General features: G+C 35.7%; 1 protein-coding gene across 3 annotated transcripts in view; it reads left to right on the plus strand.

The window, feature by feature from the left end:
- Nucleotides 1-23922, plus strand: part of eas (ethanolamine kinase 1) — a 122897-nt gene extending 98975 nt beyond the window's left edge. For all 3 annotated transcript variants that reach the window (XM_069824294.1, XM_069824295.1, XM_069824296.1), the window contains exons 5-7: nucleotides 8746-8972; nucleotides 13021-13273; nucleotides 21982-23922. In XM_069824294.1, coding sequence (XP_069680395.1) covers nucleotides 8746-8972; nucleotides 13021-13273; nucleotides 21982-22057 — 556 coding nt within the window. In that variant the 3' untranslated portion in view covers nucleotides 22058-23922. The remainder of the gene's footprint in view (nucleotides 1-8745; nucleotides 8973-13020; nucleotides 13274-21981) is intronic.
- Nucleotides 23923-26507: the final 2585 nt, after the last annotated feature.

Consider the following 26507-nt stretch of genomic DNA (forward strand, 5'->3'; position numbering starts at 1 on the left):
TGTTTTGTAAGATCTAATGATTTTGTTTAGTAGGACATTGAAATTTACATTGCGTATTGTCAGCAATGTGACAGTCGTCAATGTCTGTTAATACAAAGAATATAAAATGGAGGTGATAAAGTTTAATATTAGAGTTCTTCTGAAACACTACTCGAAACAAGATTATAAAGCTACTATCGAGGCTCAAAAATATGTAAAGTAGAGGGTGAAGGTGTCGTTAGTGAGCGTATAGCACAGCGATGGTTCCAGCGTTTCAATAATGGAGAAGACTTGAAAGATTTGCAATGTCCCAGAAGACCCAAGGTATGGAATAATGGAATATTAAGTATACACGCAGGGGTTTACAAGAAAAGCTACATAAAAAAAGTACTCCTAGGTTGTCAAAAGAACTTGGTGCTTCAAAAAATTCAATACATCGCCACATTAAGACGCTTAAAAATCATACAGTAATTATAGATCTGTACCTCATGAATTGACACAGAAACAGGCTCATCGCAGTGTCGATATCTGTTGTCAGCTTATCGCTAATCCCATGGATGATAGATTTATCAGGAGAATTGTTAGATTTGATGAAAGATGAGTATATTACCGCAATTCTAACACCTCAAAACAGTGGCTCGATCCTCGTTCAGCCTGCTAAATCCACTGTTAAACAAAACTGTTTCGTCCTCAAAGTAATGGAATTTTGAAGGTGTGATTCACTGATTTTTTTTTTTTTTTCCAAACGGACGTGCAGTCGATGAGGAGCTTTATTCTCAACAGCTAGAACGAGTTCATGAAGGTTAGAGAGAGAGGTACTCGACATTAGTTAATCTAAATAGAATTCTCTTGAAATAAGACAGTGAGAGACCTCATACCGCTCGAACAAACATGGAAAAAATTCAGGAGTTGGGAGCAATTGAACTGCTACCACAGTCTAGTACAGTGGTCGTCAGCACTCGCTGAAATGTGCAATGGGTACGCGGTGCCGTACCGTGTACACTGTCGTGCAACAGGGAGAGATAGAGATAGAGAGCATACCCGCTAGCAGCTACGAGAGCACTATAGTGCACTGCGTTTTCCGCGGGTAAGAGAGGCTAGCCCCAGCGTGCTCTGTGCTGACGACCCCTGGTCTAGTATATACAGTCACGAAGCTCAATACGTAGTAAATATGCATCCATAGATAGTTGCTAACCACTAGGTTCGCTAATATCGCCTCATTACAGACAATGCGAAATAGTACCTGCACAGTCTATTGTTCCTAGCACCCTCAACAACTCAAGCTTCGTGACTGTATATACTAGACTGTGTTGCTACCATATCCGGCATATAACCCTGATCTTGCGTCTTCAGATTACCATCTGTTTTGATCCATGGCCCACTTCCTGCATGAAAGAAATTACCAAAATATGTGTCGTTGAAATAGGTATCACCAAATTCTTCACATGGAAAACCAGAAACGGGTATCGTCGCTGGATAAAAAATCTCGCTGAAAAATGACTCAAGACCATAACAATCTAAGGACAGTGACCTTTACTTTGAAGATTAGATTATTTTTTTGTCACAACACACTCCAACTAAAATTTTGCTCTAAAAACGACATTACTTATGAGACAGTATGTCTATCTGTATAATTATGCGTTCTGTAGAGACAACAAATTTAGAACTTAAGGATTTCTATATGAACTGCTTTGTAAAATTGACAATCCTAGCCGTTACGGAAAGAGAGCAAAATGAAAATTTTACTGTTTTGTAGATGTAAGTTGTATTAAATTGTAAAGTCACAATATATGTTCGCTTCTAGTGATAAATTATTTAAGAGGCATGTCCGGTCTTCTATAATAAATGGATTTCACGCAACATTAGTTGCTTGGGCACTGGCGGGCGAATATAGATAATAGCGTTTAGTTCCACTTGAACTATTTACTTTCATAATACTGTTAGCTGCTATCAACGACCAAAACATATATTTTAAATTACTGTATTCGTAAGTAGTGAAGTGATACGATATGCTACCGTATAATTTACGAAGAGCTGATCTTGAGAACTTGTTCAAAGCAACATTCATATATCTACTGATATAATATGAATATCTATTATTTTATAACATGTGTATACTTTTTCCTATTCCTTTTTTCAATTCATTACGATCCAGCCACAATTCCTATTGTGTACCTAGTTTATAAATTCCTTATTCCACCACACCAGCTTTCCCTTGGCCGTTCTCTCTCCCTTCTTCCTGAGCAAGACCAATATTCATAACTTGCGGAGATAATCTTTGGATCTCCATCCTATGATGTGGTCACTCCAAGGAAGTTGATTCATTCGGATATCATTTAAAATTTTGTGGTCTCTACTTTCATTTTCCTTGGGACGGTAACGTTGACTCTTTAAGTTCTGGTTTGTTTACCGTTTTTTAACTGACTGGAAAGGAAGTATTTTATGGGTAAAGAAAAGTGTGTGGACGAATGAGTAGCGAGTGCAGCGTTGACGCATAGAAGAAGGAAATAATCCCTTAGATTTCTCGTGCAAAATGGTTTCCGCTGGCAACATTATATCAGAGATATTGTATATAAAATATATGGTTTCGACGAAGGAGCTCTAACGCACTATGGCAAACTAGGACTTTAGGCCCTCGCCATATCTTTCCCTCCTTTCTCGCTTCCTCCTCCATACTCCTTCACGATATACATAGTTTTCTGTGGGAATTTCAGAACAAGGCTTGTATCCGTATGGAGTATATGGCGTCCTGGCCCTTCTGAAGAATATTCTTTGATTCACCTCCATTTATTCTCCTTGATTTGAGTGGCAATGAGTTCCTCTTCCCTTTGCTTCCAAGGATCTTCGTTGAAGATAACATTTGGTCAGAAGATTCGAATATTCTTAGTAAACACTTGTTGATGAATATCTACTGGCTGTGGGTAATCTCGGTGGTGACTTCTCATGTTTCGCACCAGTATAACAACACGGTCAGCGCGTCTGGCCGCGAAACCAGGTGGCCCGGGTTCGAATCCCAGTCGGGGCAAGTTACTTGGTTGAGGTTTTTCCCGGGGTTTTCCCTCAACCCATATGAGCAAATGCTGGGTAACTTTCGGTGCTGGACTCCGGACTCATTTCACTGGCATTATCACCTTCATATCATTCAGACGCTAAATAACCTAGATGTTGATACAGCGTCGTAAAATAACCCAAATAAAACAACACGGGCTATGAGCAAATGCTGGATAACTATCGGTGCTGGACCCCGGACTCATTTCACTGGCATTATCACCTTTCTCATTCAGATGCTAAATAACCTAAGATGTTGAAAAAGCGTCGTAAAATAACCTATCTAAAAAAAATAACACGATTTTTACGTTTGTACTAAATATGTGACATTTGGTTGTTTTTGAAACCTCCTTCATCCTCCACAGCGGGTAGAGCTGAATAAAAGCCACGTTTGTCTTGCGGCGTCTATTCCTTTGTCCTGAGTGACCACTACAGAGGTATGTACAGTACAGTAAAAACTCGTTAATCCGGACCAATTGGGCTAAGTTGATCGGTTTAATGAAAGTCCGAATTAACTGAAATAACCTAAAAACAGTAAAATGTGCATTAAAACTCCGTTTATAGTAACAAAACACCTTCATAATCTTCGTCTTTGCATCATTCATCCTTAAACCAACATTTCTGGCTTTGTTCTCAAGATTCCTGTGGAGTAACGGTTAGCGCGTCTGGCCGCGAAACAAAGTGGCCTGGATTCGATTCCCACTCGGGGCAAGTTACCTGGTTGAAGTTTTTTCCGGGGTTTTCTCTCAACTCAATATGAGCAAATACTGGGTAACTTTCGGTGCTGGACCCCGGACTCATTTCACCGGAATTATCACCATCTTATTCAGACGCTAAGTAACCTGAGATGTTGATAAAGTGTCGTAAAATAACCTACCAAAATAAAAACAAAACACGTTTATTATGGTGTAATTTAATGGGCATAGGCAAATATTCTTAGCTGTTACGGAATTATATGACGAATGCGATTGTTGACTTCTAGCCACATTGAAAACCTTGCATTCTCGTTTCGCCTCTTATACTTTAAACCTTTGTTTGTGTAATCCATAATAATATTTGTTTGTATAGTTTAATTACTTTAATGCAAACTGGGATTTTCTTTATTTTTAATACTACAGGTGTAATATTGTAATTCCATAGTTCTAATGTATAAAAGTCTTAAAACAAGGTTCTTTAATTTCTCCAAACTCATAGTTTTTTCGTCTGTCCGGATTAAGCGAAGTCCGGCTTATCGGGATCAGGATTAACGAGGCTTCACTGTATTACCTTCTCTATATCCTCGCCATTCACTCTCGGTTCTATCCGATGCCTTGTGTTGACCTTCATAATCTTCGTCTTTGTATCATTCATCCTCAGACCAACATTTCTGGCTTTGTCCTCAAGATTCTATTATATTCTTTTCCATATCGGCTAGTTTCGGTCACTCTGTTTCCAGCTACTCAGTCAAACCGCAATCAGTCTGTCTGTTGCTGGTGTTAGTGAGGACACATTCCAGTTCGTATGGAAAACTTATCCCATGCAGGAAATAATCAGCATGCCATATTGAAAGTTACGGTGAATAATTCTTTTGAAGTTATGATAACAGAATTGTTGTTTTCAACCAAACACAGCTTTCCCTTGTTGCAATTAAGGTCATCACTACATTCCAAGCATGGTTGTGGAGCTGCTGCGCGGATAGTAAATATATTGGTGGCAACTTTCAGGAAAACTATGAATATCGCGCCATTATGTAGCAACAAACAATACACTGCTTCTGGTACAATAGTTTTGAAGACTAAAAACGTACCTACGAGTATATTCTTAGGGTAGAGTAGCATAAATCGCACCGCTTCCTAAATGGCACCACTGCTAATTTAAAACAAGTTACTGTAGTAGTGTAGCATCTAGTGGTATTGTTACAATCTACCATATGAACTTCCACCACGTCACTTGATTTCTGCCACTTCTTTGTGCTAGCAACATGGTGATAGAGTATTTAATATAATCGCTCAGGTGGATGTAAATTTAGCTAACATTTTGTAACTAAATAACGGATATGTATGCAAAGGAATCCATAATCTTAAGATGTTATTGGTTAAAATAAATATTAAAGAACATTTAACTTAGTACGATTTTCGAACATGTGGTGATTATAGGCTAGAATGAAGGAAATAACTTATGACGTAGTTTCTTAATTCGCACCACTTTGTAGGTGCCTAATTCGCACCGGTGCGATATGAGCAACTGTAGCAATTCTAGCCGTACAAAAGAAGGCCCAAAAATGTTAACTGAACGAGAAATGCATCAGGTGGGTGCAATATCAAATGGTGAAAAGGGCGTTAAGACAACAAGTGTGTGTTGTACAAGCGCACCAGATATTTTGTGCCACATATGAAAATTTTTAAACGTCAAACAGTGCATCCTACATTATCAGCTGATGTTCTTCCAGGATCGTTATTTGTTTGCTCTGATTCAGGTTACATCAATAGTGAACTATTTGTCGAATAGCTCAAACATTTTATTTGCCACTCAAACCTGCCAGAGAAAAAAGTGCTGCTTCTGTATGTCCACCTATACGAACCATTCCAAAAAATTAGAAGCTAGATTATCTCGGGAAAATGATGTGCTCCTATTTCAGCTTCCTCGTCATAATACTCAGAGGCCCAGCCTTTAGATGTTTCTATCTTGAAACCATTTCAGACAGCTAAATCATGAAGCAGTTCTTAGGTGGCTTCGAGATAATCGTGGAGAAAAGGTGACGCAGTTTACAGTTTGAACTGCCTGATAAAGCACATGGCAAATGTGTAACAATAAAAAACGCGTTCAGGAAGTTTAAATGTTACGTAATTTATGCTCTATTTTTCATTTTCATTTGAAGATGCGCTACTCTCTTTCATTAATTTCAATAAATTTGTAATTTGCATTTATTACATTATTCATATTAAATACTGTTCAAAATGTTCAATATTAAAAGCTTTCCTTCATCCTGTTCCCTGCAGTTAAAGAGGTGCGATTTAAGAAACCGCAGGTGCTATTTAGGAAACTAGTGCCTAAATGGCACCACTGACAAGTGTTTCGAAAATGTCATTCTACTTCAGAAATATTAAATCAAATTCAAGGATTTTTTTACATGAAAGGTAAATGTTCTGGGAATGTATTTCTGTAAAGAAATGCAGAATATAAAAATTGTATTGTTCAATAAAAATTATAAATGCTAGTGGTGCGATATACGCAACCTTACCCTATTTTTGTCTCTTGAGATAAGATCGTAAAGTGTCAAATGACACTAGCGCCTTCAGAGAGTGAACACACGATATGCTATGTCCGATTGTTGTTACTGTTTATTTCTGTCGACATTACCAACTCCAGGAAAGAGGAATGCTACTGTTATTACATGTGTGAATGTATAATATATTGCAACTGATTTACAATGACGCTGGGTAATTATTATTGTAGAATTGTTCCTCTATGACTGATAGTTCAAGAATTTTCTGTTGCATTTTTGCAAAGATTTTGAAGACTTCAAGGTCGGTAAGGATACTCAGTATTGTTTGCGAGCTGTTCCATATGCTTTACCTTAGGAACCTCAAAAGAAATTGAATTTTCTCCAGAACTATAGCAGATAGACAAACAAAATCTTCACCATTCGTAAAACAGACTCTGCTGAATTGATTAATATTCACAATAAGTAATTAGGATTATTCTCTTTCGGTTGATAATAATTAAAATATGGAGTGACAATTTTTAATTTTTTTGTTGTTTTCTCGTCTGCTGTAATTTTCATAGAAACTATTTACAGAAATTATTGAAATTTTTATACACATTGTTTATTAGTAGTTTCACATTGTAGGTGGAAGATTTCTTAACGTAAAGTCTTAATTATCGTTCTTAAATTGTCAATTCACTTAAGGGGGTTCTGAACCTCAAAAATGACGAAATTTTGAAATTTTATTTTATCTCATTGTAGGCCTATTCTGCAGACTTCAGGGATTACAATGATATATGACACTTATTGTTTTGAAAATTGGACAGTCTTTTTTATCTTTTTTTATTTATGTTGCACCTGTCAATTGATGTTTCTTGTCGGTCGACTTGGTTGGCAAGTTGGTATAGTGCTGGCCTTCTATGCCCAAGGTTGCGGGTTCGATCCCGGGCCAGGTCGATGGCATTTAAGTGTGCTTAAATGCGACAGGCTCATGTCAGTAGATTTACTGTCATGTAAAAGAACTCCTGCGGGACAAAATTCCGGCACATCCGGCGACGCTGATATAACCTCTGCAGTTGCGAGCGTCGTTAAATAAACCATAACATTAACACATTGTTTCTTGTCACTTTGAAGTTTCTCAAAAATTACATTTTTTAAACATAAGACCGATTATCTCAGCTTCTACCCAAGATACAAAGCTCAAAATTTTACCACATGTTCTCTATAAGTATGTCCTACTTTTAACACAGCAAATGTTTCTATGTTGGATAGTTTAAAAATAAAAAAATTAATTCTCTCCTTTTTTCTTTCCAAAATTCAGTTCCATAATAAAAATTTTTAATTTGTAAAGTTTTTACAATAACTAAATGTACTTATGTCTAAATCATCAATAGGCTTTCAGTAATATGTGGTAAAAATTTCATCTTTCTACATATGAAGGTTACTGAGAAAATGGGTCATAAACTTGGTGAAATTTAACATTGTGAAGATAAGTGATTCCGAACCCTCTAAATAAAAATTATGATTACGTTGTTGTTTAGTCAACTGTTCGAAAGTGGTCTGAAGCTCATAAGTGGTGTATTTATGAGGCAACTAGTCCAAGAGATAATGGGATAGGGTGGCCAGTCTCTTTCCCTTCCACTGCATACATCGCCGACTAGCTACATACTACATTAGTCAGATTTCAGATGCATACAAACAATTATTGTTCTTTCTCTGACACATATCGTCAAGTGAAATGTACTGCCAAGATAATAGATGTACATATCAGCCAGAATCTCAATCAGAGAGCATGATTATGTTAATAAATTTAAAAATAACAATTAAGACTTTATGTCAAAAAAGATTTCACCTACAATGTCGTATAATAATAAACAATGTGTAAAAATTGTCTAAGTTCTGACAAATAATTTATGAGAAAATGGTACCACACGAAAAAAAAAAAAAATTGTCACTCCAGTGTTTCATTATTTCCGACAGAAAGAAAATAATTCTAGTTACTTATTGTGGGTAACAATCAATCTTCAGGGTCTGTTTTATGACTGGTGAAAATTTTGTCTATCTGCTAAAGTTCTAAAGAAATTTGAGTTTCCTTTGAGGTAAGGTAAATCACACAGACAGCTGACAAAATCTACCAAGTGTCCTTAAAACTTACACGGAACTACGTTAACAGTGATAAGTACTCATTCCGGGTGTAGAAAAGCTCACCTTTAAGCCTTGGTTTTTCTGAACCAACGTATGTGACGTGCGAGGTGCTAGGCGCGCCTCGCACAAATCCGGACTACACGAGAGATAGTGAGTGGTTTCTATAGCTGCGAGGTGCGCAGACTTCGCATCTCGCACTTATAGAAACCACTCACTCACTATCTCTCGCCTCGCACCTCGCACGTCACATGCGTTGGTTCATAAAAACCAAGGCTTTATGTAACCAAAGAACACTCTCAAACGGATAATAAATAATGGCAGATACTTCACGAATTAGAGAACTAGGGACGGTACAAAATTTTGACTTGATGCAATATTCATTGCTGCAGGTTTTTGGAACTGATCCCCTCGAAGAGCACGTTGGAGGAGGAGTTTTCGCAGCTGAAAGAGGTGCTCAGCAACGTGGGCAGTCCAATCGTCTTCTGCCACAACGATCTTCTGCTGGCCAACGTTATACACAACGCCAAGAAGAAGAGCGTTACATTCATCGACTACGAGTATTCCAACTACAATTATCAGGCCTTCGACATCGGCAATCATTTCGCTGAATTTGCAGGTGAACTATCGCTCCTGTAATTGGTTATGTGTTCATTCCTTCAGATATAATGACCCTCCTGATCCACCTCACATTACTTCAAGAACATTAGCGCACAATCGCACTAGTCATCAATATTGTAAAAGATCAGCAACAAAAGTATTTAAGGCGTGTTTAGGTAATGTCGGAATACAAATACTATACTTTTCTTTAAATTGCGGTATGTCATCATTAATTCTTGCGTTCCCCTTCGTTTAGGTTTCACGTCGAAAGTAGAGATGATTTTATCGTCTTATACACAACCGCGAGATTAATCTATATTTGCACCAACGATACCGGTACTTACACGGCATAATATAATCATTTCATAAAATAAAAGTTACGAAGTTATGGTCGGGGAAACAGACATACTTTAATTCCCATCAGGACTCGCCGGGATTTAAAATCAGATCTCCGGTATGGAAAACTGACACTCTAAACGCCCAAATAATGTTGTGTTTACATTTAAAATCTTTCAGAAGTTGATAGATTGCAACCTTGTGGGTTATTATTATTATTATTATTATTATTATTATTATTATTATTATTATTATTATTATACAAAGTTGTTATTGCTTTGGTTTACCGATGTATTGGCGCGCGGGTCCTCGGCGAGGACTGCGGTTGTGGCCGACAGATTTAGTACCGTAACAGCGCAATTGAACTACAACACACTTACCTTATAACAATTGCTGAAAATGTTGATTCACTTGCCCCACGCAAGTAGAATATCGCGTACATATGTTTTCGTTCACTCTTCCAAATTCTCCACTGAAATTATTGTAATTTCTAACTCATTGTTCTCTTTCAGTTCCTGAAGTGTATATGGATTAGACTGATACATTAATGGATTCATTGTACGAGTAAATTATGGGTTCTATTATTCTTCTAGCACTCAAGACGCCAATTTACTGATCATAGTGTGGGATTTAATGCAATATCACGGGTTTTTCTGCATACCAATGTGGTTCACAGGCCGTTCATATGAAACCACGACTCGTATGAGAAAAAAAACACAGAATGTGTGCCAATTGCGCCACCTTTTACGGAATCTAAAAACCAATTGTAATAATTCATTCGCAAACGTGGATCGCCTCCTTCTAAAGTATGCATTGGAGTATAGTGATACGGTTTAAGATGAAAAAAACATGTTTCGTCTCTTGTAGATGATACAGACATGCCAGTCTGCTGATCTATTTTCTTAGGAATTTTTGTAACGAACGTTTGAGAATAGCGCCATTGTAGTCTCTGTTAAAAGTGGCATTTTTTAGAGCTTATTTGTTCAATACCGACCCTGTGTTCTCAAGTTTATTCACTAACTTACTGTATGTATTGTCTGCCTCATCGGCAGTCGAGTATTCGGGAATTTCTCATTAAACTCCGTACAGACCCGGCGAGCCGATTCATACTTACAATATGTCTTGTACAGACCCAGAAACAAATTTGGGCCACCTGAATTTTTCAAGTTCTTGTTTTAACATACTGCGCATGCGAACTTGGAAAACTCAGGTGGCCCAAATTTTTTATCTGGGTCTGTACACAGACACTCTTTCCTCTAGAGACAAATAGTGAATCATTTTCTGCAGTAACTCGCAAGAAACTCCACTCAACAATAATTGCACAATTGCACAACACGCATGGGCGCTCCTACGTCAAGGGGAATTGGGGAGTGGAGTAGGCGGTCGATTCAATGTCGTAGGTCGGTAAACCAAACCAATAACTACTCTGTATTTTGTAACGAAGAACTATTTGTCATTTCGTATTTTCATGCATTATTTCACAAGTTCACTTAGGCTATATTTATACTCGTATAATCTGTATGTATAGGTGGTAATAATAATAATAATAATAATAATAATAATAATAATAATAATAATAATAATACTTTAGTCGTGCTGCCGTTCCTATGGACTTAAGCCAACCTCTTCTTAACCTCCTGGCTTCACTCTTTTATCCATACTCAGCAACACGACCGTTCTATTTTGTAGCATCTTCCATCTCTTTTTGGAACTGTACCAGCAATAGCCTACTAGAAGAGGTCTTGCCTTCCTCCTTCGTCACATATACTTCTATCAATACATCGTCCCCTATATACGTCATGATTTCTGGATTATTCAACTTTACCACCTGTCTTAATGGCATATTACTGTATTTGATCCCTTTTATAACATTTTAATTTTTAACGAATGTTTTTAACTAGATAAATTCAAGTGTTCATTTATGTTAACATGTTTTACTTGACCTAAAGATGCCAATCCATTTGGCGAAAACGTTTGTCATTATGTATAAATGTTATCTCTTGTTGTAATATAAAGATTTAATGTATTGTTAAGTATTGACTGTATTAAACTCACTTTTCATTTATATTGTACTTAACGGACCAACATGCCTTTAAAATTAAAGGTTTTCGTGGTTACCGTAGGTAGGACTGCCACGCTTTCTTGATCTCAGGTGTCGCTAATGTGGTCAACACCACGCCGATCGCCTTTTTTGTGCCCAAGAGGTGGTGTAGTAGATACCTATGAAATTATGATGAAATGAAGAATTCCGCCTTTCCCTCGACTGGAACCCGGACTCATCTAATAATAATAATAATAATAATAATAATAATAATAATAATAATAATAATAATAATAATAATAATAATAATAATAATAATACTTTAGTCTAAAAAAGAATGTGCGCACTTTAATATCTGTTGATCTAGCTCAAAAAATGTGAGGAATACTGAAAGCTTACAGAATGGATAATACAAAAGAAAATTATGGAAACAATAAAATTACAACTGAGAAAATTAGATTGTTTTTAGACCTACTATAAAGTCTTTCGCAAAAATGTTTACAGAATAAAGAATAAAATCTTATAAAACTGAATGTAAGAAAAAGCAAAGGTTTTCGTGGTGACAGGTAGGTAGGACTGCCACGCTTTCTTGATCTCAGGTGTCGCTAATGTGGTCAGCACCACGCCGATCGCCTTTTTTTTGTGCCCAACAAAGAAACCATACTTAATGTTGGAGTGGTATAGATGATACCTCTGAAATTATGATGAAATGAAAAATTCCGCCTTCCCCTCGACTGGAACCCGGACTCATCTAACAATAATAATAATAATAATAATAATAATAATAATAATAATAATATACTTATTTATTTATTGATTTACTAATATTTATTGTGCTGTACAACAGCCTAGGGCCAATAACAGTTCAGCACAAGATAAAAGTTAGCACAAGATTTACAGTGTACAAGGAATAACAAATGTGCACACAAATAAATACAAATAAACAGTAATGACAAAATGAATAGATACCAAAATACAAATAATACATACAAATAATTATTAAAATTAGTACAGTGAGATAATTAAAATAATGGCAATTAAATAAAATGAATTACAAATGAATTAATGAAATCATCGTATAAATGAAGACAATAATAATAATAATAATAATAATAATAATAATAATAATAATAATAATAATAATAATAATAATAATGGCAGTGAGTTCCACTCTTCCACTCAACCACTTCACAGGTAATCTCTTCTGTAGACTTTCACTCCAAAATTATAGGATTGTGCTTTGCCTGTACAGTAGTGGCAAAAAAACCGGACCGACCCTTGTAGCTGATTTCAGAGCCTTGTTCACTCCAGAGCACGATAGACTGGTAACTAAGACTTTCGTGGTTCGAATCCTGCCTGAGAAGGAAACTTTTTTTTGTTCCCTATTAAAATTTATTCCCAATACTTTTCGATTGCAGCGATATTTTACTACTTAATTAACTTATTATTCCCAGAACATGAATTTTACTAGCAATCGAAAAGTATTGGGAATAAATTTGAATACAGAACAAAAAAAAAGTTTCCTTCCAAGGCAGGATTCGAACCACGAAAATCTTAGTTACCAGTCTATTGTGCTCTGAGTGAACAAGGCTCTGAAATCAGCTACAAGGGTCGGTCCGGTTTTTTTGCCACAACTGTACTTATTATATGGACACTTTGTATACTAAATTGTTATTCTGTTGTGACACAGGTGTGTCAGATGTCGACTACACTGCCTATCCTTCACCGGAATTCCAACGTCGCTGGCTACGATTCTACTTAGAAACATTTAGGAAAAGCAATTCAGAGACTTCCAGTGATGACGTGAGCGATACTGTTACTGAAGAAGACATCAGCCGTCTGTACGTTCAAGTCAACAAGTTCGCTCTGGCATCACACTTCAAATGGGCAATATGGTCGCTCATACAGGCAGAACATTCCAATATAGACTTTGATTTCCTTGGGTAAGAACAAAGTGTTAAAATAATTAATTATTGATCACTAGTTTGCATGCTTGCGTGATAACAGTGGCGGCTTCTGCCAAATTATCACTTATTTGGAAACATAGTGATGTTAATTCCCTTTCATTACAATTTATCCTTTGACAACTTCGCGAATATATTGTCGGATCATCGGATCTGTGCCCCTTCAGCGCTGTCGTCGTTCTTGGAAAAGTTAACGCCTGTACTCACACCATTCCACCCGCTTTCCTCCCACCACGTTAAACAGCAGGCCACGAACCTTGCCGAATAGGGGTGTTGCCAAACTTCCGTCAAACGTTGTCATAAATAACTGGTCCTCCATGCTACAATATTATTTCTTTCAATCAAAATACATCTTGTATTTCTACATTTTTTAAACCTAAATCCCGTGTCTCGAATCACTTTCCGTAGTTCTTCTCTCCAACCTTGGAAATTATTGCTTCTCTCGCAAGCTTCAGTAATTTCTTCAATGTTGAAACTTCTTTCTGAACGGTATAAAATTCTTGTATCTTTCTTCTTAAAATACATCGGTTCATATCATCTACAATAATTAAAAGTTCCCTTGGTCTGTACTTCTCTGGTGATTCTAGCTTTTCATCTCCTGCACAGACTCCCTCTCTCCTGATTTTCTTTATTAGGAGTTCTGACCTGTCTATATAAATTACATAAAATGTTGTATTATTAGTATTAGTTAAGTGGTTAATTTTAATACATAATCAATTGAAATAAAATAAGCCTCACCTGTGATATCAGTTGCTCTTTTCGTTGCCTGATTTATAGAAAACAGATATTGACCTGTTTGTTTCTCTTCATCGCAAAATGTTATTACGTACTTGCTTAATAATATTTCTTTCGCCACTCCATGCTACAGTATTCATGTTGAGTTGACAACACTGGACTGCAAGTGCAAATATTGTAAACTATCCCGCAAGAAGGCCAAAATTGTGAGTAGTGGGGGACAGAAAGGGAGAGAGATAGAAAAGAGAGAGATAGGAATGCAGGTAGAGAAATGAATTACCGAGGCTGAGAAGGAATTAGAGTTCAGTTCGCATATCTTACGGGGGCACAGATCCGATGGTCCGACTATACTTAGTCGGTTTAATAGCAAGTGCTCTAACTTTCTTAATGGTTCATTTTGAGAGGTAGGTAATCGCGTGTTTAGACTTAGACGATCGTCACAACATGGAACACTAAGCCAGTTTCTCCCAGGCGCATCGTTTCACGTTTCGGTAACATTGTATGGCCCCCAAGATCACCGGGCTTGACACCCAATTCATTTTTATTGTGGGAATGTTTCAAACAAAACGTGTTTGCTAATATATCAAAATGAGAAGTGAAAATGTACGAGAGAAAGTTGCGAATATGGCTTCGATAGGATCATGAGCACTCTTCGAGATCGGCTGACGCAGTGCATTGCTAACAATGATGACATCTGAAGAGCGTAAGTTTCAGGAAATAACGCAATCCAAAAGTGTAAAGAAACTTAAGTATTAAAAGATAAAATAAATTAATTGTGTGTAGTTATTTCCTTCGTTTTCAAGATGCTCATTCAAAATTGCTCAATGTTGTATTACATAATAGCAATACAAAATCTTAAACTTTTTTGTAAATAGAGGTGGGGTGTGACAGCGTTTTGTCGTCACAGTTCCGAACTATGACAGCTCCGGAAAAATCACTGTGATAGATAATAGCGATTTTGTCACAGTGTGATTTTTGTGTTAGGATGATTCTTGGCGACTGGGAACGTTACAACGCACTGGCATTCACAGAGTAGTTCATTTAAGATGATAGGCAATACATGCTTCAATGGTAATATCATCATCAGTCGTAATGTAGAAGTTTCTTGCTGCTGCGAGTCCCAGCTTATCTGGGTTCTTCAAATTCTCAATTCGTGGCCATTTTACAAAATTAAGAAATATAACTGTTCTTTGAAAGAGGAATGTACCCGAATATTACAATCAAAAGGCATAGTACAGCTCGTAATGTACCTAACATGAATCTGCGTTTTGAGACCGAAACCATTACTTCTAACTGGTGACCAGTGATGTGTTCGGTCTTTTCTTTCACATATTCCATAACATTCGATTATTTGAGATTTTATAGAAATCTGTAATGAGTGTTAAATTCTCCTAAATTTATTGTCTTTAGCAATATGGACTATATAAATTAGCAATACATTTAATCAAAACGTTTCAATGTTTCCCCATCTCGAACCATTAGTTATTTATATTCAACTCTCTTAATAGTGATCAGCGCGGCGAGTACACTAAAAACAAACCACATCTGTATTACCTGCGATGTGTCCGAAGAATGTTTACGAAGGTCAGTTATTCGTGTTCAGTTCAAAATGTGTCATGGCTCGCTGTATGCCGTCATGTGGCTAGTCGTTGAGCCTAGAGAATTCAATCTTCCTACACTTCCACAGAGGCGTATTACATATGTGCTAGAGAAGTTGCCTACCAAGTACGGCGTTCATTCTGAAGAGTACTTACCGATACGTTCGGTAACACCTGTAGTGGCAGGAATGTGAACTGTTTGGAAACATGTACTGAGGTGAGTTTTTTTCTTACTGTCGGGATATGTGGAGAGGGTTAAGACGATTACTTACGTATTTGTTGACGTATAAATGACACTCGGGAGGAAATTAAACGCAGAATAAATACGGGAAATGCGTGTTATTATTCGGTTGAGAAGCTTTTATCATCTAGTCTGCTGTCAAAAAATCTGAAAGTTAGAATTTATAAAACAGTTATATTACCGGTTGTTATGTATGGTTGTGAAACTTGGACTCTCACTCTGAGAGAGGAACAAAGGTTAAGGGTGTTTGAGAATAAGGTTCTTAGGAAAATATTTGGGGCTAAGCGGGATGAAGTTACAGGAAAATGGAGAAAGTTACAAAACGCAGAACTGCACGCATTGTATTCTTCACCTGACATAATTAGGAACTTTAAATCCAGACGTTTGAGATGGGCAGGACATGTAGCACATATGGGCGAATCCAGAAATGCATATAGTGTGTTAGTTGGGAGACCGGAGGGAAAAAGACCTTTTTGGGGAGGCCGAGACGTAGATGGGAGGATAATATTAAAATGGATTTGAGGGAGGTGGGATATGATGATAGAGACTGGATTAATCTTGCACAGGATAGGGACCGATGGCGGGCTTATGTGAGGACGGCAATGAACCTTTGGGTTCCTTAAAAGCCATTTGTAAGTAAGTAAGTATTTGTTGATATTAACTTCGACGGCCAACATCGACACGGGGCATTTGATTTGTACTGTGTAATGTTGCCGTACGCAACCGATGATAACAAATACCCTGCGTACGACTTGCCCGCGCAAAATACAGTTCGAAAGAGGTTATGGTAGCACACAGACCGTACAGGCCGCCATCTGTTGCTACGACGTTCAAGTTATACCGTACACGTTCTCAAGTTCAGATTGAACGCCTTGATTAATAGGCAACTTCTCTGACATAAAAGCTGAAACTCGCTTCAAATCGCTGACTCACAACAGTGACGTCATGACACACTTTAAAATGAACACCCAATAGTGCTGATAGCGAGTGCTTCAGTATCAAAGAGTGGGATGGCAGTTAATTAGATTCCAGATATGTTGTCCCTTCAAATAAGTCTTCAGACTTCAATTGTCTGGACTTTGGAGCTGTCATATACGTACACCAGTCGCCAGACCTATGAATCACATATCAGTCTGAGATAGAAATTTCTCGGAGCTGTGATTTTGGAAGTATAGTCACAGTCGGAACCAGCGACAAACCTATCACAGCGACAAAATCACAGGTATACAAATCACACCTCATCACTAATTCTAAATTGATATTGACTTTTCTTTTTAAATGGTTAAAATGACTCGAATATTTCTCACACTATAGTGTAGAATACCTATATGTAATTTATACATAGAAAGGGTTTATAAGAAGATGCAGCCCTTGTGCTTATCTCATAGGGTCTGTGCCTAGATGTGGCATATTGCGATTATCGGCGATTAATGAAATTATACACTAGTACCCCACTTGATTGTTTGTTGTTTAGTCACCTGCCCGAATCAGGTTAGAACCTCATAAGTGACACCAATAAGGCATTACTCATGAGACATCTAAGACAGAAGATAATGGGGAAAGGTGGTCAGTTCCTTTCCCCTTCCCACTTGATTGTGGATTATTCACTTCAGAGATAAAATATTAAAAATCCATAATTTTTAAACTTCCGATAAGCGACGTTTTGCCCGGTACGGTACTAAAATTCGCAACAATCCAAAATTTTCAGAACGTATGACAACAATAATAATTTCTAAACATTGATACTGGTTATTTTAAATCCTTAAGTTCTGTAGGGATTAATTTGTTTGCTTCTTTAGTTGGTATTTAGCACATTTCAGGTTTGTGTGTTACAGTGCTTTTACCCAGTCACAAAATACTAAGTTCTGTTTTATTTTTTTTTATTTTTTTTTTTCTGTTTGAGTTACGACAAAAATGACTAAGAATTCACAAATAACACTGCAAATCCAGCTTTCTTCAATATCTCCTATTTTCTGCCTTGCTCTTTGTCTCCACATATGATCCATATATTTTAATGTCGTCTATCATCTGATATCTTCTTCTACTCCGAACTCTTGTCCCGTTCACCATTCCTTCCAGTGCATCTTTCAGTAGGCAGTTTCTTCTCAACCAGTGACCCAACCAATTCCTTTTCCTCTTTCTTCACCCACTCTTTCCAACACAGTTTCATTTCTTATTCTGTCTCTATTTCACACGCTCCATTCTTCTCCATATCCACCTATTATCTGGTACTTATTATTGCTGCATACACCTCAAGTCTGATTTGTGAACTATGTTACTAGTCCGCGATGTTTGCACTAGAGGAGGAAAGGAACTGACCATCCTACCCCATTACCTCCTCCTCCTGGCTTAGTTGCCACATGAGCGATATCGTACTGGTTCCTACCAATCTTCAGACTGCTGACTAAACACATAGAAGAGTACAGGGAAAAACAATCAAAATCACAATTCTCATAAGGGTGATGTCATCGTCTAATTCAGTATATTACTGCAAAACTTTAATGTTTCCCTTATCAAAACTGTTAAAAAATAAATCACCACGGATACAATCATCCTTTCCTTTCCTTGCAGTAATGTACTAAATAAGATGATGACATCACCCTTAAGAGAACTGTAACTTTGATTGTTTTTCCCCTGTACTCTTTTTATTTATTACTTTTACTTGGTTGTTAATTTGTTTAATGGTACTCTGTCAACATAACAACATATCCTAAGCCAGTTGTACTTGGATGACTCTCATTTTATGGTGGTTGGTTTTATATAATCCGTAACTGTATTATAACAAGAACCAATTTTATTTCTGCTTCATTTTGTATGATGACGTTACTTCCTTGCTGTCTCGAGGCCAACGTTTAATGGATAATTGATAGATCTAGCGATATTCCGAGAATGCTGACCGTTAGGCCAATGAAGCAAACCTTACCCGACATATTAGAGATTTGTGCTCATTCAGACATACGCACTATTGGCTAGTTCGTAAAAAGCTGTCATTTAAACGACAAAGTTTATACGGTAATCAGACATTTATATTATCCATCTCTAAAAACTGCCGTTTAGTTCGTACCGCTTTTGAAGATCGCTTTTGTAAACTCTGTCTTTTAGATTCGTCCATAAATAAAAATAGCAAGATCCGGATCGGTGGTATACGATGCTGTACTGACCTATTAAACACGGGGGGGGGGAGGTAACGCGGTCTAGTTAGTGCTGAGGTAATTGCTCTAAAAAGCTTAGTATAACATGTACGTAAATACACATACTCCTAGTTATGTATATCATTTTTAAGGTATTTAGAGCCTCAATACGGCCATAAAACTATAGTATTTGGCGCAAAATACTCTATAGAATTGCTATAATGTAATTATCTCATTTTTCATAAAATTTCCAGTTATCCCCTCTGTACTTAAGAGAGCAGTGTAAGCCAAAACTAACAACTCTTACTATTACAAAATAAATTAACATGGTAATACTGTTTAGTTATGACCAGGGAAAGGATTTCTACGTAAATACATATTTAGTAATAAGCAGAGACCGGAACTTTGGTAGAATGCCTTTTTAAATGTGTTAAATCTTTCTTCATTTTGGAAGTAAATCTGTACGAATTATACCTTTGTGATTGAAACGTCACAGTTTTATGTTGCCCTTTTCTGCCTTTTCTAATATAAATGCCTAATTTACAAAATAAATGCTTTTTTTGCCTTTATTTGATTATTTTTCTATTATTTATTAATTTATTATTAAAAATTGCCTACAGGTATATTTTAATTTACTTCTATAACCGCTACAATGAAAGTGACTTCACCGAATGTATATTATTGTCTTTCAGTCAGTTCATATTCTCTTTGCAACAATGTGTGCTGCCGTGCAAAAATGTATAACAGTAAGAGTTTTAATTATCGCTTGTGTTTATTTGACAAGGCAACAATGAGTGCGGTTATTTTTCTTTCAGTTTTCATTGCGACGTTGTTGTAGCTAAATATTTCATATCGCAACATATCAGTACAACCAAACACTAAAATGCACTTTCCAAGGCTACTGGGAAGAAGATTTCTTTGCTTCCAACAGTAATTGCAACATCGAGTCGAAAATCTCGATTTGATTTCTTGCTGCCGAAATCCCTTTGTGGAAAGTACAAGGTTGTGAATCTAGTGCAAGGTTTTTGTAATTGCCTTTTATTGCGTATTTTAGCTATTTATAATGCCTTTTTTTCTGCCTATTTTAGCTATTTATGATGCCTTTTTGCCTGTCTATTTTAATTATTAATAATGCCTAAACTTCCGGTCTCTGCTAATAAGGCTAATATCAATTACATTTTGCACTGTCTCTATGTTTCACAATGTATAGAGTTGAAAAATGCTACTTTTATTTCTCCATATTTCAGAGTTTAGTACATATTTTAATTAATTTCCATATATTTTCCATATTTCATATAAAAACAGTAAGCTTAAGTAACAGTAAAATAAATAAGCTTAACAATGAAATAAAATAAAATTCCATTAGCTTTTAAAAATACGTCTCAAAAATATAATTTTAAACATTTTCAGTAATTCCTTCAAAATCAGAGTTATTTGAAAATTAACACTCCTCTCAACAATGGGAAAGCAAGTTAAGAAACTGTATTATTTTAATTTTGAAATTTGTAACAGAAAACTGATGTGGAGCTCCACAAGTCCACAGTTACAAGCCAGTCAGAATAGAGTACACATTGGTTGAGTTCTATTAATCATTCTATAAAGACGGTAAATAAGCCAAAAGTCCACATTCATTCACTTTAAAATTAAGAAGTTACATTTCAATATTTAAAGATAATGATTTATCAACTGACAATAAAATATTTTGTAATATTTGTGTCAGTGTGCAGTATCGTCTACACAAAAGTTCCTGGTGCAACAACATATTCAAACCTGTAAACATCAGGCTAGCAAATAATGAAATACCAAGCAGGGACAATAATTGTTTTTAACAGAACCAACAACATCGAATGTAAGGTCCGAGTTCAACATCGACCTGTGCCATTCTCTCATCTCTCCTGACATTCCTCTCTACAAGCCATTGTTGTGGTAACAGGCAATAAAAATTGTTTTGTTTTGAAGTTCACATAACAAATTAGTACAATGAAAGATAAGTTACGTCCATTATATTCTTTATTTAGCTTGTATGTATGTATTTATTCACACTGCAATGGGTATATACCCGGTGGCAGTGGTAACTAATTACACTCAATAATGACAATAATAAACTTATTAATTAAAAATACAATTAATAATAATACTAATAATTTAATACTAACAATAATTAATAATAATAATAATAATAATAATAATAATAATAATAATAATAATAATAATAATAACAGGGAATATCCCAAATTAAATGAAGCACGATCGCTTAAAATAACATTTAAAATAAATCTAATTTGTATCTTAAACCTAAGTTCGAACTAAAACCCACGAGTATGATATATTCATATCTGCACAAGAACCTTTCAACATTACACTCATTTCGCTGTCAACTCACTCACTGCACTGGAACTACGACACATTTCACTGATTCTATCCTGATTTCACTAACACTTCAAAAACATTTCACTGTTCAAATACTTTGCACTGCCACTATAAACTATAAAGCTTCACTGACAGGAACACGTTTCACTTACACAACACACTTCACTGACAACATAATTCTTCACTGATACAACACTTCAATAACAACATATCATTTACGCCCTTTAAATACTGTGTATAATTACCATCTATTAGTAAAGTCCTTAAGCCTATTGTTAAATACATTTTTTGGTTATTGGTAAAGCCTTTAGTAAGTCTGCTTGATTAAACTGTACTAATATTTAACGTCGATAGTCTATTTTTATAATTTTAAGGCTATATAAATCCGTTCCCTGGTTATGACCTCTCAATATGGGTTACAAAGTAAGATATCTGAACGAAATAGCAGATAAGTTACAGAAAAACTCTTTCCCTAATAGTTGCACTTTCCTAATCAGAATTTTCAGGAATACATCTCTCCGGCCGAGCGCTTGCTCTTGGCTGCGGAAAGCAAAGAAAATATATCACTGAATAAGCATTATTAATGAAGAAACATTTTATCTTCTGTTTCAGGTATTCCGACATTCGACTGAAAGAATATTTTGCGAAGAAGGACCAGTTTCTGTCACTTTCCGTTGAAAATTTATGATAGTGAATGTGATTATTCATATTTTTTAAATAGAGACAATATGCGTAATTATTTTGCGTTATTGTGTAGAAATGTATGTGACGAAAATACGTTGTAGCTATATTTGTAATCATTTATATTGCAAGGATTATGATGAATTCTTTTGTCGCTCGACTTCATATACTTATTGTGTTTATATTCCTGCAGTTATTTTTTTAATTATAAAATTGTTATGTTGCATTCATATTGTCATTTAAATGAGCAGGTAAGAATTTCAACATAGCTTGCTGTCGTCATGGCAGAGATACTGGAAACCAAGTATATTCTCACAGATACCTGACAAAAATATACCTTGCTCATGTAATGTTTTGTAACATATTTTGTTAAATTACATTAAAACAAAAATCCCAGTGGACCATTAACATATCTGTAATCACTTAATTCAAGAGTATCAAATACAAAATCTAGTGATGGGTACTGATGTCATTCCATTGTCGATTTAATGCCATGTGCTTAAGTATGGTGCGTTCATTACACTGGGTTTTGTTCAGTACAAAAGTTTTTAGTATGTGTTGAACTTGTGCCATACATGTTTTGAATAAATCCAAGAATTTTTTTGTAAAACATTTCATACATCTTGATTACACAACTTTTAATACTGTATCACTTCGGAATATGTAGCCTATGATAAGAACTTTCTTGTGTTAAATTTTAACGTACCTTGTTAACATGTTTCGACCTATTTTCGGTCATCTTCAGAACTGGTCGTTATTGGTCTTGGCGCCTCTTCTTTCCTGTGTGGGTGCGTTCGTAGTGTAGAGTCAAAGAGTGTATGTGTTTTGAAATTGAGTTGTGTGTTGAGAATATCGTTGGAGTGTGTTTTCGTGTGTCTGTATATTTCATATTGTTCTAGTGTGTTGAGTTTCTGGTTTTTTGGTTGGATGTGCAGTATTTCCATGTCTGTGTTGATGTTCCTGTAGGTGTGGTTGGCATTTGTGATGTGTTCTGCATATGTGGAGGTGTTTTGTAATTTTGTTATGGCTGTGATGTGTTTTTTGTAACGTGTTTGAAATAATCTGCCTGTCTGTCCTATGTAGAAGTTGTTGCAGGTGTTACATTTGAATTTGTATACGCCTGTGTGGTTGTATTTGTTTGTTTATGTGTTGAGATGTTTTTGTAGAGTGTTATTTATTCTGTATGCGATATTGTAATTTAATTTCTTGAATGAGGTTGCAATTTTATGTGTGTTTTTGTTTTCGTATGTTAGTGTGATGTATTTTTTGTGTTCTTGTGTTTGTGTTGTATTCTTCTATTTCCTGTGGTTTTGTTTTGTCTTACGTATTATGTTGTCTATTATGTCCACATAGGAGAGACAGGCAGATTATTTCAAACACGTTACAAAGAACACATCACAGCCATAACAAAATTACAAAACACCTCCACATATGCAGAACACATCACAAATGCCAACCAAACCTACAGGAACATCAACACAGAATGGAAATACTGCACATCCAACCAAAAAACCAGAAACTCAACACACTAGAACAATATGAAATATACAGACACACGAAAACACACTCCAACGATATTCTCAACACACAACTCAATTTCAAAACACATACACTCTTTGACTCTACACTACGAACGCACCCACACAGGAAAGAAGAGGCGCCAAGACCAACAACGACCAGTTATGAAGATGACCGAAAATAGGTCGAAACGTGTTAACATGTTAACAAGGTACGTTAAAATTTAACACAAGAAAGTTCTTATCTTACATATTCCGAAAACATTTCATTTTGAACATATGTTAAACAAGTCAGGATTCTGTGCAAAACAAATGTTCATTGAATATGTATAGAATAAAAATGAAATATTATTGCTATGTGTATTTTATTCTGAAGTTTCAAGAAGTTTTACATTGTAAGTTTATCCAAACTATTTATTCAAAATATTTTAATGTAGCGTATGCTCTTGGATATGCACCACACCAACATATTTAGGTTTGCGTTTGACTTTCTGTTTCCCGAGTTCAAAATGTGTGCAAAAGTTTTGAATTTATTTAATATCTTTTATTGGGCAGAGTACAGTTTAATACAGACATTTAAATATTTTGTATAAATTCAAACTGTGAACTGTTTACAAATCCAGAATAAATTGCCGATATTCAAAATGTTATTAGATTTTTATCTAAGATAAATTCAGTAACATGTTTCGAACATTTGTTTTGAATAAAAGTTTAGAATCCGAACGCATCTTCAGGTAAAAGCCAGGAATCATGATGAACCCACCCTCATTTGCAGTGCAAATGTTTTTATTTTCTTTCAATGGCAGGGCCTTCAACTTATCGTTATTCGCCTCAACTCTACGAGCGTAATGTAATGGGCCATATCTTATATTTAGTGTGCATAACATCATTAAACAGTTAAGATAATGTAACATGATAAACGGCTACATTGGATGAGTAATTTAATGACCGTTTAATCCAAACAAATCTCACAATGTCTGTTGGAAATTTAATCCTGGAGTTTCGCATATATGCATATAATTTTATTATATGTACGTTTGTTTTGTTTTACATTACAGAGTGAATAAATGAATGAGTCAATAAGTAAATAAATACATATACAGTGTACATATAGGCCTACAGTGTATGCGTATAAACACTGTGTCCCACAACTAGCGTATTTTAACGTATATCTAAAAATAGTTATGTACCATTTACTTTAGGGGAGAGTGGTCCACAATGAGACATTCCTTCTAAAATCTGAACAGTTTAGCTGACAAGTGTCCCACACTTGTAGCCTACATGAACTACTACGCAATAGTTTTCAAGACATCGAATCGATCACTTTCGGCATTTTCGTCTTAGTAAACAGTTCGCCATTTTCCAGTGTGTATGTAAATTTTTACCACAGCAATTGAAGTGTCTAGTTGTCTATTCAGTCAGGTAAGAAAAATGTTATTTATTCCAGGTCAAAGACATATTCATTTATTACAAATTACCGTAATTAAAAGCACCTAACTTGTCTTAGGAAGTTTACAACGACCTATTACATTGTAAGAAGTAATGTGGGGCAGACTGAGACACTACTACATTGGTGTCTCATAGTGGACCACGTTAATACGATAAAACAATGCATAATTACGTATTTGATGTTTCAGAAATGGCTAAAAATCGTAAAATTAAAATAAATAAAGGTCCTTGACAGCCGACAGTATGAAATATGCTGTAAAACTTGTTCTAGAAAAAACATCAGCATTCATAGGACAGCAGTTAGATATGACTGTCATTCCAGACACAGGCATGCTATCTTAAGAAGACTCCCATAAAAGCAAGAGCTGGAAAGGAGACAGAGAAAGAAAGGAAAAGAAGAATGTAATGATGAAGAAGAAAGTTACACAAAATCTAAGCCCTCTGAAGAGATAGATGTAGCAAATTCTGACCATTCATCTTCTGGAAATGACTTCGAAGTTGAACATTCTCTGTCACCAATGGACCAACAACCCAAGAAGCAGATGTGAATGACTTTGTTCTTGTAAAATTTCAAATTAATGAGAAAAAATTATTTTATGTTAGAAAAATGCTCTCTCGTAGCACTAAGAATTACAATGTTTCATTTCCAAGAAGAAGTGCTAAAATTTTTCCAGAAGTGCGAGATGAAGCATTGGTTAATAAAACTGAAATTACAATGATTTTGCCAAAGCCACCAACTTGTGGTCAGACAAAAAGGCAGCATCGAGTTTGCTGGTAAAATTCATTGGCTCCCTGACATATAACCTGACTACATAGCCTATATATATACTCATCTGATGTTTGTAGAAGTCATATGTGTCACTTCTTTGATATCATAATTATATTAATTCATCAGAAAATAAAGTGTCTCATTGTGGAACTGTCACTGTCTGAAGGTGGAACCCTTTGGTTCACTACGAGACATTTTGTCACTTTGTACAAGTCAGCTTGTAATCTAAAAATCATTATCATTAGCACAAATTTTTAAGATTAATTATAAAGTGCAATAATGATCGAACATTGTTCACAAATAAATGTCAATATCCACTGCAAACATTAATGTAAAACAATTTAACAAATTTTCCCTGTCTCAAGATGGACCATCTTCCCCTGTAGGGTTGACCAACACCTACCATTTGGAATAATTTTCAATATACATAATGTTACAGAAATTCGTAGTAACATAAAGTTTTGTTTTCTGAATGAGACATCTCACATTCTATTCCATAAATATGTTGCACAGCCTAATTCAAATCATATAGGCATGATGTACTACCATAGCTTTGTATTCAGGTCATTAACAAAAAAAGATCAAGGATCATGTGTACATTATATTATATCTTAATATATAAAAGTGAATGTGGGTATGTATGTATGAATATATGAGGCGTTCACAGCTAACGTGGATCAAGTCCATGAGACATAGTTTTGAGATATTAGGACTTAAAGTTA

The sequence above is a fragment of the Periplaneta americana genome, chromosome 4 (assembly GCF_040183065.1).
Source record: "Periplaneta americana isolate PAMFEO1 chromosome 4, P.americana_PAMFEO1_priV1, whole genome shotgun sequence".
Lineage (NCBI taxonomy): Eukaryota > Metazoa > Arthropoda > Insecta > Blattodea > Blattidae > Periplaneta > Periplaneta americana.